Source organism: Camelus dromedarius, chromosome 10 (assembly GCF_036321535.1).
Source record: "Camelus dromedarius isolate mCamDro1 chromosome 10, mCamDro1.pat, whole genome shotgun sequence".
Lineage (NCBI taxonomy): Eukaryota > Metazoa > Chordata > Mammalia > Artiodactyla > Camelidae > Camelus > Camelus dromedarius.
In genome coordinates this window covers 1,206,560-1,220,435 of record NC_087445.1, presented here as the reverse complement: position 1 = coordinate 1,220,435, position 13,876 = coordinate 1,206,560, and the positions used below count along the sequence as shown (strand labels likewise).

At 46.5% G+C, this 13,876-nt stretch overlaps 1 protein-coding gene across 4 annotated transcripts in view; it reads right to left on the bottom strand.

The window, feature by feature from the left end:
• Positions 1-13,876, bottom strand: part of FAM120A (family with sequence similarity 120 member A) — a 97,564-nt gene that overhangs the window by 13,931 nt on the left and 69,757 nt on the right. For 3 of the 4 annotated variants that reach the window (XM_031447219.2, XM_064490086.1, XM_064490085.1), the window contains exons 11-12: positions 10,628-10,877; positions 4,677-4,791 (exon numbers count right to left, since the gene is read on the bottom strand). In XM_031447219.2, the coding sequence (XP_031303079.2) occupies positions 4,677-4,791; positions 10,628-10,877 (365 nt within the window). Of the gene's footprint in view, positions 1-3,214; positions 3,270-4,676; positions 4,792-10,627; positions 10,878-13,876 lie in introns of all 4 variants that reach the window. The other variant, XM_064490087.1, reaches the window with a different exon arrangement.

Below are 13,876 nucleotides of genomic sequence, written 5' to 3'. Positions count from 1 at the left end.
TGACTTGGTGTAAGTTCATTCTAAAGCGTATACTTTACGTTTACAGCATTTTATACGCTAATGTTTTAGATAGCAACTTATTAATGAGACTGTCAAAATGTTTTAGGAGAAATGGATAGCTTATAAATGAAAGAACACAACAGCAAAAACACTGTATCTGAACCATGCACACTATCAGCATCTAGAGGCTTGCATCTCTGGCGTCTTCTCACTCACACATTAGTGCTGTGAGCCTTCCTGGGCACACACAGCCCTCGCGTCTAGCATCTGAAGCAGCGGATAAGAAACACTGCCAAATACAGTCAACTCTTGATTATCTGTGAAGGACCTAGTTTGTGGATTATCCAGGACTGAGTCTTAACTGTCCTGGTTTCTGTCTTCCCATCTTGCACGCTCATTTTCAAAGGTGCTGGCATCCCAAGAATGCAGTCTTTACAGGTACCAACCTGAGTCGTGCCTAATGGTGGCAGGTAAACTGGCCTTTCATTAAAGAGAAAAAAGACAATTTCTGTGCCCAATATTAATGAATTTGTGATTATCTGACGTTTTGTGCTGTCAGTGTCAACACTCCCCGTTATCAGCCAACACTGTTTTTCAACTTTTTTTTAAAAAAAGTTGAAGTCAATGCAGTGAAGAACTTAACCCATAGAAGTCTGTCCACCCTTCCGAGCCCACCCTCCTGGCTCCTGCTTCTCCAGTGTAGCGTCAGAAAGCAGAACTAAACATGCTCAGTCGAGGGCAGGTAGGGATGGGGTGATGGAATTAGATGCAGTTTTATATTTCTAAGCAGAAAGTGGAGAAAGAGAGGGTCAAAACGGAAAAAAAAAAAAAAAATCACCTGACTTACTTAGCGCCTCACTGGCCCTGCCTTTCTGTGCACTGCAGAAAGGAAGTGGAAGTCCCTTCTCCGCTGAGAGTCTTGAGGCAGAAAGAGGAAGGTTCCCCTCCCGGAACACTGGCGCTGTGGGGAGGCGGCACCGCAGTGATGCCAGCCAGAGCCTGGGGGCTGCCTGCGCAGATACCCCTCCCCTGGCCCTCTGCAGGGACAATGGCAGCCAGGTGTCTACTGCGCACGCTGCGCCAGCCCCCAGCCTCCCAGGCCAGAGGACGGGGGACCTGGGCAAGGCTGAGGGGAAGGCAGTGATGGCGCTGATGCTGCCCTAAGGATGTAAGGATGTGTGCTTCGTAACAAAGCGCCAGCAGCGCGCTCCTGGGGAAGTCTGTACTGCTGTCATTTCTTAGTCCCCGGTGGTGTTGGTCACAGCCACGCCCAGCCCTTATTTCACCAATACAGCTCAAAACCAATGTGGGCAGTTGGCCGCATGAGTGCTGAGGTTAAGAAATAAGAGCCAGTGTGTGGGGCCCAGGAGCACCCCAGTTAGAACAAGTGACCCTCTAGTGAGCTGATGGGAGGAACGGATGAGTCTACGGTTCCCACACACATACATATTTATTTTAAATGGCCTCATCATTAGCTGAAGAACGGTGTATGGGTTTAAAAAACGATGTTCAAGTCAATTAGTTTTAGAAATGACAACTATCACTGATTTAACGGAGAAAAATTCTTCAAATCAAAGCTGGCTAAATAATGTGAATGAAATCTCAACTGCTGTGTGGATTTTGCTTCATTTGAAAAATGTTTTAAGTACTTTACATGGTGCTTTATATTTCTTTCCCTAAATGTGAATTATAAATGTAAATGGCTGCAATATTCCTATTCCAACCTCATCCTCTTATATACCAAGTAAGATAAAATATTCGCCTTTATTCAAAGTTCCTCAACTAGAGAAACGGTGACAAAACTTTCTGCCCTTACAGGAAATAAAAATATGGAATGCATCTCTGGCCAATGCGCTCAAGAACCAAATTCCAGTGAGGTCACTCTGTCCAACTCCTAATTACTGGGCAACAGACTCTTCACTTTGACTTGTCGTATTTACCTATATGCACAATAATTCCTACAGGTATCACAGACATGCTGCAATCCCTAATACTGCCTTTAAAGATCTTCATTTTCTATCTTTTATACTCTGCACCTGGCATGTGAAACTGTTAAAAGAATCTGAGGCAATTTCAGGGATGTCAAGAGCAAGGGAGAAAGAAACTGGACAAATACTAAAACTGTACGAAGGCCCTTCTCCTCATCCTTTACCAGCCCTCCTCCAAGCACAGTGTCACTGCTGATTTTCCCTCAGTCATTTCATTTGTGCTGGTGACCTAGGAGAAGGGTCTAAAAAATATACCAGGGAGAAAGTGAGGGCGGTCACTCAGTGTCACCCGTCCTCAAAGAGCCACACAGAACGCTCGACTGTTCAGGGTCGTGGCGGGCGGACAGAGAACGTACAGGATGAAACTCTTGCAAACTCGTTTAAAACAACGGTTTTAACATCTTTCCCCAGCAAACCTCCCGTCAGAATAGCTAACAGGAGGTCAAACTGCCAAAATTATTTTCTTTCTCTTCTCTTTATTCTCAAAGCGTATAATGGACAAAAATGGGAGGAGGAAAACAGGATCTGGGCAATCCACAAACTGGACAGTGGCCCCTAAAACAACAGCAAAAATCAAGAGTTGACTATATCCTAAACAGGGAAATGGTGTTTTGTAGGAAAGCACTGTCACTGCTTTTGAAATATCAAAACGACTTTAATGGTTAAATGAAAAAAGCAATGTCGAAATTTACTTTTCTATCACTGAATTTGGGGACCCTCAGCTCTGCGTTGGGATTTGTGTAGCACTGAAATAATGATTATTCCTGTCAGTTCTCAATCTGACAGCTGAGAGGCTCTTTAATCTTAAAAAAAAAAAAAAACAAACCGACTACCTTCCCCCACCCCGCACCCGCAGCGAATATGCTATTAGCTCCCCTTCCGGCTCGTTCAGAATTTATGGTGCTCGCGAATGAAGCACTGACGGTGCAGGCTGCCCTTGGTGGAGGGAATGCAGACCCCCCAACCAGCAAGACCCACAGGGACAGTGGTGGGCCTGAAGTAACTGCACATAAAACGGGTCCTTCTCAACGCCTGGCTTTAGATGAAGAAAAAGGAGAAAAATCATGAAAGCACTAAGACCTCAAAAGAACCAAAATGAAAGCTTAGAGTGTGACTGTCTTTCAAAAGCTATATCCTATGTGTTGATCCAAAAATGAAAAGGATATGGGAGAAGATGAACTTGGAGTAAAAGCAACTTGATGGTGAATAAGGCTTGGTGGGCATACCTGATACCTGGCGGTCTGATTTTCAGAACTGGGATGTCAATACTGATGTAATAATCTAAATAAGAGAAACAGGAAGTAGAGGTAGAGGGATGGCACCACACTCTGGTCAAAGTATTCACAACACCCCTGAGCACAGTTGCTGCTGAAGACGGTGGTGATGGCACCACGCTCTAGGACACAGGGAGGGAGGGCCTGCACTCAGTACCAGCCTCTCGGGGGACACCCAGCCAAACGTTCTAGAACGAAAACTTAAATTCAAAACCATTTAAAATAACCACAGTTTCTGTCTAACAAACAGAAAAGCTTAATCTACAAAGTAAAGAACACAGTTTGAGGTGGACTCTCCTAAGTTCGGTTGTCTTTAGTTTAGCTTGTTTCGAAGTCATCAGAAACCTAAGGTGACCACGAATGTGACATGGGTTCCACACAGCTGCGGGTTACTCAACACTGAAAAACTGAGTTTAACTCAATCATTTAGGGGAAATCAGAGATTTATTCAGCCCCAACTGCAGAATACTGAAAATCTCTCAAATGAGCCTAAAACTCTTCTGCGGGGAAAGAACGCCTTCATAAAGAATGGCCAAAAGATCTAAAAGTGAAGGCGATTTTGTCAAAAGAGATTACCTGATTACAAATCAAATTTTGTAAAAAAAAACAAACTAACAAAAAAACCAAACCAATGGCAAAGAAAAACCCAAAACCCTGTACAATAAAAAGAAAAAGCAGATCCACTCATTTAGCTAACTCTGGAAAGTCTTGAACTTTCTAAAATTTAGTGTCGCAATCAGGAAGCAAGTACAGCCATGTGGACACAGTGACTAATAAAAGTGCACTGAAAAGATAAGCACACCAAAAAATCAGGTGACAACATGGAGAAAATTAATATTGTCAAAACAATTAAAGAACAAAAAGAACACTAGAAGGGAAAATTAAAAGAAATACGATGTTAAAGGCTGACTAAAAGGGCACAGGGATGATGACATAACATTGTTCTTCAAGTGGTTTTTTTTTAAAAGGGATTTATAATACCAGGAGGGCAAAGTTGTTTTGTTTTTGTTTTTGTTTTTTTAAAGAAAACGAATGTTGTAATTAGGAACAACAGAACGAAATAAGAAAAAGAATCCTGGCCAGATGTTAGTCAATTCTTAGGACCAAGCCCTCCCAGGGTTTGGGATCCCCATCTGAAATAAAAGGCAAGTTTATTTCCTGATATGAAAAACAAGAATAAACACCCACTGGTAAACAAGGGAAAAATCTTATCCAACAAAAGTAGGCTTGACTGTTTTCATAACTGGGAAGGAAATCCCTTTTGCCCTGAAGGCTCTCAAGTTCACCTCATTAGTACTACGAGTTTAGTGCACTGAGTGACTGCTTAGTGAGGTTAGCTTTGTCTCCAAGAACTCCAAAACAAGGCTTCCCAAGACACGACTTCCCAAGACAAGGAATGAGGCTTGCCAATTACCTTGAGCTCCTGCAGCTGATCAGGCTCATAGAGTTTGGGGGACAACGCCTGAGCCAGGAAGGCATCCAGCTCCTGCCGACGCAGTATCCGTGCTCCAGGCCACTGCACCATATACCTGCAGGGGGTGGACAGAGAGGGTTCTAGCGTCAGGATGCGGCCGTCACCGGTCAGGTGCACAACCTGGTGCTCCGGTGGTGAGTTCGCTCAGGACGACACAAGCTAAGGAGGCCTATATGGATTTCTCACCCGGCTTTTCTATCTTCACTGGATGTTGCCAATTACAAGTACAAACCTCATCATCTGGACTCATCAGAATGATTTCAGAGGAATGAAAAATAGCACGCTAAGTCTGTACATACTGTAAGCCAGCTGGTAAGTGATTTTTGATATAACTTTACTCTTTTGAAGTGTTTAAACCCTGAAAATATATTTTAAGCACCAATGTATAAGATTTATCTATTTGAATTCAAGACAGGATACCTGGGAGGCAGGCCTTAAGTCCAAACAAGAAAGATTAATCTCCCGATGAAGAGTGCGTGTGCGAACCGTCTGCACAGAAGGGGCCCCGGCGGTGGCAGGGGAGTGCCCCGGGATGGAGAGGGAAGGGACAGCAGGGACAATGCCTTAAGCTTCAGACTTCAGAACTGCTGCAATCCCTGGGGACACACAGACTTCCTGGGGCCACCCTGGTATGGACAGCTGTAGGGAAATCCATTTCTAAGTCTTCAACTTCCATTTGTACTATCTGCCTGTGGACCGTCAGGTGTCTGCATCCCCTCTTCTCTACAAATCCTTTCCCCTGTACTCACCTTGCCGGACAGCACTGCTCCAGTGACAACCTCCAGGACGCTAAGCAAAAGCTCAACTCCAAGGAGTATTTGGGTATGAGAGAGTGAAAGGCTAACCACTAAGAACTTGTCTCACCGCATGGCCAGTGGTTCCCGATTCTCTGCATTCAGCAAACCTGACCTAGCCAAGTTGCCAACTGATCACCATAAATAACTGCTGGCTTAAAAGGAGTCCGGAGAACCATGACATGCCTGACAAAGCTCTTTCCAGGCCTGTCTGCCGAGGAAGTTATCTCAGCGCTTCAAATTTAAGTTAATAAAACTCAGGATCAGAGTCGGCGTTGAGCCCTCTCTCCCTCTCTCATTTCTGTAATAATTAATATTCATCCACAGGAACATAAACTAATAGGTAAAGGAGGTTCCACCCAGCTGATTCAGAGAAGTATTTTCAATAAAAACCCCAGTAGAAAAATCTAAGTGCCCACTGGGTGCCAGGCACTGGTCTGAGCATTTACCACACATTAACATCTCGAGTGGCCACAGCAACTCTGAGGCCGGGACCACTACTGCCCCATTCTAGAGATGGGGAAGTGAAGGCACGGAGCTCATTTACTTCATGGTAAAGCTGTACAGTGAAAGTTGAAAGGAAATGCAATTTCAAAGTAAACAAACAGTGGATGTTAAACCTCCACGGTATTTAGATATAATCAGAAATATGTAAAAGAGTGATGCAAACGTTTTATTTCATTAAATTGTCAATGTTTGTGATGACAAAAAAAAATAGCACCCTTTGTAATTGTTTGAGTGCCCAGAACCTTAAATAAAAGAGTCTTCGTGAGTTTTAACCAGGGCTTGATGCAAGAAACAGCAAATAGGAAGAAAGTACCCCTACTCTTGTCTGAAAAAAATTACTGTGGAAAAGTTGTGCTTGATATGTGCTTTGCCTAAGTACCCATGTTATACGTCCCTTTATCTTTATTTCTTATTTTTAAAAAACTGTGGTAAAATACACATAACATGAAATTTAGCATCTTAACCATTTCTAAGTGGACAGCACAATGGTATTTATTAGATTCACTCACGGCGGCTGAGCAGCCACCCCAACGACTGACCCCTACCACAGGTTTCATCCTGCAAAGCCATGAAACACTCACTCCCCTCCCTGGCCCCTCAGCCCAGACTAGATGCTCCTTTACAAACTGTGAATCAGAAAAAAGACTGTCTCGGGGACAGGTTGGTTTCCCCAGCAGCAAAGGCTCTCAGCGCTCGGTTTAGCTCTGACGACAAATAGTCTTACGGGCTTAGAAGACCTACTGTGTCCTCCATTTGGCTTCCTATTCACATTTTAACAAAGTTACCATTTACCTCTTGCTCAATGTACGTCCCCAGAAAGACTTTCTGGATGTAGAAGGAGTATGAAGTGTGTACATGGAGAGACGCACGCCCAGAGCAGCTGAAATCCCGGAGAGCCCCGGGAGATGTCAGATGGCACCAACGGCAGAGGTGAGAGCAGCAAGCATCTCCCCTTGACCATCTTGTGTGTTCGAGCTATTCCTGTCGGCGCACTGTCTGCGCACGGACAGTGTTTTCAATCCCTTCGCATTTCTCAGTTTTGTCTAGACATTCTTTTCCGTGACTTCTCCGCTGCCAGCCTTAAGTTTCCTGCCCCGGAAGTTGGAGGATCTCTGGGTTCTCCCTTTGTCACCTCCCCGCCCACTGCCCTTCAGAAGCAGGTCTCCGTGACACTGGGACCCATGAGGTCTGCCCGCGACGGGCACAGGTAAGGAGCGAGACCCCGGCTGTGCTCCTCGGGGTGCTGGGACAGGCTGCGCTGACTGTGTGAGTCTTGTTTGGGGCCCTAAGCCCTCCAGTCCCCTTATTTTATTCAAGTTCCTCCTTCTCAGGAGAATGTGAACTCTCTGGGCTAAGGACCTGCTGCTGCCTGCTCTCAGGAAGGCTGCTTTCTGTTCTGCTTTGGACGCTTGCTTCACCCTCACTGAACCTCTGCTCAGACGCAGGCCCCTCCTCATCCCCATTACAAGGGTTCTAGAAGTCTGGCTGCCGTCCTCCCCCCATCCTCCTGATTGCTGCTGCAATGTCACACTTGGAACGCACGTCACATACGGGTGCTGACATCACTGTGAAAGCAGACCACCGCCTCCTGGCTGGGGCATGCCTGTCCCCAAAACAGAAACGCAATCTCATCACGAAGGGACACCAACAAATCGGGACTGACAGTCTGCCCAGAGGTGGCCGCCTGATTTTAAACACAACTTCCTGGAGCAGCCACACCTGTTAGTTCACATGCTGCCTAAAAGACAAACGATCTGCAGGTCTCTGGTCTGGGAAAAAAAAAAACAAAACCCAGTGTTTACTCTCTTCAGAAAAGTCCCTGCACCGACCCAAAGAAACCCGAGAAGTTGTCTTAGACTGGAGGAGACATGGCAACTAAACGCAAGCACAAGCCAAGATTCTGTTGCTAATAAAGGAGGTTACCGGGGCAGCAGGTGAAACCTGAGCAAGCTCTGCACATGAGATGCATCAGTGTCACTTTTCTGATTCTGATAATGTCCTTGTTTTTTAAGGAAACACAGACTAAAGAGCTTAGGGGTAAACGGCATCGCACCCACAACTTCCGTTCAAGGGATTCAGGACACACACACAGACACACGGAGAGAGAGGACAAAGCCGCTGCGGTACAGTGTTCACGTGTGGGGAACCTGGGGGCGGGACGGCCACCCACCAATCAAACAGGGTGCCCTCCTTTACCTGCTTGTCCCTATGGCCCCAGAACACCCACACAGGTAGAACACATGCTCTTAGTGGAGGCGCACCAACCCGTTTACTGGTGACCTGGCCTCAAATCCTTGGGACCTGTTCCGTCACTCTCCCTCATCTCTCCCCAACGACCTGGCCTCAACAGGCCCCTCCTCTGCAGGATCTGAAACTGTGTGAGTCTGTCCAAGCGGGAAACTCCACAGCTCCAAGCCCACCCCACACACGACAGTCTGCACAACCAGCCTGTCCTCTGGCCTCCACTGGGGTGCCAAGAAGCGGGGAACCCGCAATGAACTCACTGTAGCTTCTTGGCAACACAGACATGAGCCCAGGAGGTGGTTCCCTGAAACACAAGATCACTAGTTGCATTTATTAATCTTTTCAAGTTCTAAAATGAGTACGCTTTTTAGAAACAACCGTAAAGAAATCACAATAAAGACTCTGAGAAACAGGGACCAGCACAATCCTGAAATCTGGGAAGACTTACAAAGGCCATCTGAACAGTGCCTACCTCCTTCTGGGGTAAAAGTCGAGGAAGGGTCACAAAGACCAAGACAAAAAGTGGGGCCCAGTCACACTGTCCAGTCTGCACGTGCCCAGCATCCCAGTGCCCCACGGGGCCAAGCGCATGAACACACGAGACGCGAAGGCACTGCCATCCCAAGGAGCGTGAAATAACGTGAGCACCGTATTCACATCGAGACAACAGTGGCTGCTCCCACGCTAACATACAGCTGCTTCTGTCCAAGGGGAGCCAAACAAGCCTCAGGTGCAGCACACGCTGTCCTCCCTCAGGGCGCCGGGGGATCTTTAGGCCAGGTGTATGGTAGACAGCTAACTGAATTAGAGGCCACACATCATTTTAAACTTGGAAGAGAGACATATAAACAAATTCATTACTGCTGATTTGATCTCAGAGCCCTCAAAGTCTTAACCTTAAAGTGTTGGCTATTATAAGGCTTTTATCGATAAATGAATTCTCCATCAGAGGAAACTAGCCGAAGATTCTAAAACAAAAACAAAGAACTTTCCCTCCAGCTAACCCTCAACAGAGATAAAGATAGGAAACTGACACACTACGCTCATTTTCGTTAACCTCAGTTTAACTAAGGAAAGGCTTCTAAGTAAGTTATTGGCCTTAAAGTCTGTTATGAATTTACGAAACTTCAGGAAATAAACACCTGACTGAGGCTGTCTGCTGTTCTCAGTCAAGCAGATGAGATCCAGTGGGGATCAGGGGCCCATGGAGAAGGAGCTAGCCTGGGGGGACAGGACACACAGGGCTGGGGCAGGTGACGGCCTGGAAGACAGCTGTGCCCCAGGCTCTGTTTGTCAGAGTCTGAGGCCACACACACGGGAAAAGAGAGTTAGGATGGGCAGGTTGAAGGCACCAGAAGCAGAAGTCCACACACGTGCAGGTGTCTGTGTCCATAAGCGCACTGGGAAGGCCTGGGAGCAGCGAAGAGCGTCGTGTCCAACACCAAACCCATCGCTAGAAACTAGGGCTTCTGGGAAAAAGGCGGCATCCAGAGTGAGGCCAGAACATCTCCAAAGAGAAGTAAGGAAGTGCTCACAGAATGACGAAGACACGTCAGAAGAACACAGAGGCCAGACTGACAAGGCCCCCACCTGGCCCAACACGTGATAGTGAAGCACCAAATTAAATGAGGGCAGTAGTGGGCCGCAAGCCACTGAAGCAGCCAGGAGCCCATGCTGACACGAATGCACTAAAGTTGGAGGTGGAACAGAATGTTTAAACTAAGTGCCTCGCATGAAATCGTATTAGTTACAAGGGGACAGAGTGGCCTCACTGGAGAAGCCAGGCAGACGCCCCCTCTGCCAAGTGGTCAGGTGCAGACACACAGCCTGGACGAGACACGGAGGAGAGGACAGCTCCGCGCTCCACCAGCACCTGCTGGAGACCAACAAGAGTTCATCTCCAAATACAAAGAGACGGTCTGCAACAAACCTCAAGTTTAGATAGAAACCAAGCCCCGATGCTGGTCGGTCCCGCTGGCTGTACTGTGATCGCACAGGACAGTGTACTTGTCTGTTGGCAGATCACACTCCAGTGTCTGTTTTTTAAAAGCTCTTTGTATTATACAACTTTTTCCTTAGTCTGAAATCGGTTTAAAAAAACAAAAACAAAGCCCTCAATTTAAAATCATTATGTTTACATAAAGTGTAGGTTCATCAAACACACCTATTTATAAACATGCTATATTGCATCAATTCAAATCCAAATCAAATACAAGATGAGGACTAATTTCAACCGGCAAGATGATTCATCTGGCGTGACCCCCAGGAGCATCACACAGAACGCATCCTGGGGAGGCGTCCGCACAAGCACACGCCGGGGAGCCGGCAGCGGCCGGCTGCACCTACCGTAGGACGCAGCACAGCACCGTGAGATGAGTGGGCACGCTGGCTGGGTTGAGCATGGCTGGTGTGTCCGACCTCATGCAGGCCAGGAAGGCCCTCATCCTGCGGTTCTTGTCCTCCACCGCCTTCCCCAGCCAGAGTCTCTTCAGGTTGGGGCAGGTCCACTCCCTGAAGGCAAGGGCTTCCACCAGCTCCGGGGTCTGGGGAGACTTCCCTTTGTAAGCTGCCCACTCTTTAATGATCACTGGCGAGACTACAGGAAGGAAAAGCAGAGGAGAACCATTTACGCCCCATCGTAGCCGCCTTAAGCCTAACAAAACCCAAAAGCTCTAGTAATTATAATTTGAGGATGTCACCCCTTGTATAGCAACGCACTCTCTCATTAGCAAGCCCTTGGTGATCAGTCCTCCCTCTGAGACACTTTTGTTCCCTACTCCATGCACCTTAGTGACTCATTCGGATTTTCAGTCAGGCCACCAATAAATTTCTTCTCAATCAAATCAAATCAAACTGGATTTCTCCATATAACTATTATGTATAAGTCAACAATGTTAGACAAAATTTGTTTTAATATTTTAAATCCACTAATAGTCTTAGTAATAACAACTGGTAACATTTAGAAGTGTATGACTATCATGGAAACCAGACAGTGAAGCTTTTTCTATATAAATACTTTTACTAATCAGATTTGAGAAATAATTTGCAATTTGGCAGCCACTTTACTCTAGGACCTCCTACTTTAATAAATATAACTGTTAAACTCTATTTTAAAGATTAACAGGGACAAACTACCACACAGTGAGACCCCCACAGCCCAGCAAGGCAGCAAGCGGAAGCAGTATTCCATGTTTCAAAAATCCCAGGTGAAGTCGGCACACAGTATTTCTATTCAGCAAGACTGAAGACAAACTGTAAAATTCCCCATTTCACCTCAAAAAAAAAAAAAAATCAAGATGTTCTAAGTTGGTATCATACAAAACAATGACCTTTTATCCACAGTGGTTTTACCCCTATTAGCATCAATTAATTCTTAAAACACACACAAACATGCACATTTTCCCATGTAAATTCCAGATTACTTAAAGGAGACACTATGATGGGACACGGGGAGGGAGGACAGTGAAGATAAGGCATACTGCAGAGAAGTGCAGTAAAACTTCTCATCAAACTGCACTGATGTCAACAATCGGGCGGGAAAGTCTGGGTGTGCGTTTAGTAAGTTACAAAGAGCTCACTTTGATCAATAACCATCAGAACCGAAGCAGGGCGCCCCTGGCCCAGGGAGCCGCTCGCACGCCCTCCCGCCTCCCCACGTGGCTGACAGCTGGTACAGGAGCCAGGATGGTGCTGTGATTCTAATGTGACCTTGGAATGTATCAATTTTATCCAAATAACAGTACCCCACCTGGGCTCATTTTCCCTAAAGTAACACCCAGGACAGACTGAGCAAATGGAGAGACGGTGAAGAACCCGAATCCTGACAAAGTTAAACGATTAACTGGCCCACCTCTAGCTCCACCCCAAGTCTGAACAGAGTCAGGCAAGACAACCATCTCTTCCAATGTCACGAAGAATTTCAGGAGTCAGATACTTGGATATATACACAGTGTGTCAGCGACAGGAAAAGCAAGCTTTGGCACATTCAGCCCCAGTCAAGTCAGGTGACAGTGAGCTGCAGAGGAGCGCCATGACCAGTCATTCTGCAGGGACCCCCCCCATCTCCCAGGAGCAGGCTGCTTGAGCAGGGATGCAAGTCAAGACAGTTTCTGAAAATGTTCCTCTTACAAAAAAGTTACTGTTTCGTCACTGGGAAAATCCCTTTAATTTACATTTGAATATATTAGTGTTTAAATGTTAAAGGCAAAATTTAAATACTTAAAATGTTCATTTTAAAGTCCACCAAGTCAAAACAGAGATATACATGTATATATAAATACATGCTTCTTGAAATTTATCTATTTTTATGTGCCAAACGCAAGCTCACAAAGTCCCCATTGTTCAGCAGACCCTGTCCGTGGACTCACAATCTAGCCACCCACCCCCCATGCCCACCCAGCTCCAGCACACACGGCTCCACACAGGGCCTGCCCATACACCGGGGGCGCAGGTCGCCACCGCGGGGTGCCCCTGGGTGCCCTGCCCGCCCTGCCTTTGCCCCAACTACAGTCTCAGAGGCTGGCACATTGTCAGTCCCAACAAAAGAGGTGAAAGGAGGTTACCAAATAACCCATTAACCAGTTCGCTGCATTTCTATCAGGTCACTCCACAAAGTGCATTTCCATGCCTCCAAGAGCAAAAACGCATGAATCTGTTTTTCTTAGGTAACATCTTTGTTTTGCTGGCAAAGATTTATTTAATGGAACTAATTATATTTTATCTTTGGTTGTTAATCTAGGCTCTCTTATTTTCTCCCCCCAAAACACACACACACACACCACACACACCATGCACGCATGCACACAGAGCATAAGTTTACTACATCTTAAAAAAACCTCAGGATACACCGTCAGAGACTCCTTTGAGCTTTCTCAAGAGAGGCACTCTTATTAAAGCTTCCTTCATCTCCATTTCTCCCCCTTTTGTCAGCTCTGTTCTTGCCTCTTTTAATAATTTTTAACAACCATTTTATTTTGTCTTCATTCTAGAAATAAATTTTTGGTGGAGGATCTTCATTTCTGAAGCTCAGAATGCTTAGACCTCTACATGCTTTATGGTCTAAGATACAGCGCAGGTAAGTGGAGGCTGGAAGTGCCAGTAGCCCCTTCACAAGCGTCTGTTTACCTGAGTCTTCCCTGAAGCTGCCCTGGACAGCTGTCCACACTCGCGGGGGCTCCGAAGGACCCAAGTGTGCCAGAGTTTACCTGGCATGGTGCTGTGTGCTCGGCTCCCGTACAGCCCGCAAAGGCTGCAGATGAGCACACGCTCATGCCTGAGGACTGCCACCTGACGTCGTGAGCTCACGTCCCTGGGGAACGGACTGCCCCAGTACTAGCAGGGACGTGCCGTCGGTTCCCACCAGGAGCGCAGTGCAGCGGAGAGCGCAGCTGTCAAGGTGGTATCGGATGTCTTAGCTTCCTCTCATCCTTCCAAGCATTTTTGTTGCTTCTCTGCACTACTCAGAACAAGAATGGCTCAAAGGGGAGGGGTTCAGGGCGGCAGAACAGAAGGAGGCGGGGCTCACCCTCTCCCACAAATACATCCACGTGTAGAACATTCTCAAAGAATGGCCCCCAACTGAATTTAGGAAATACA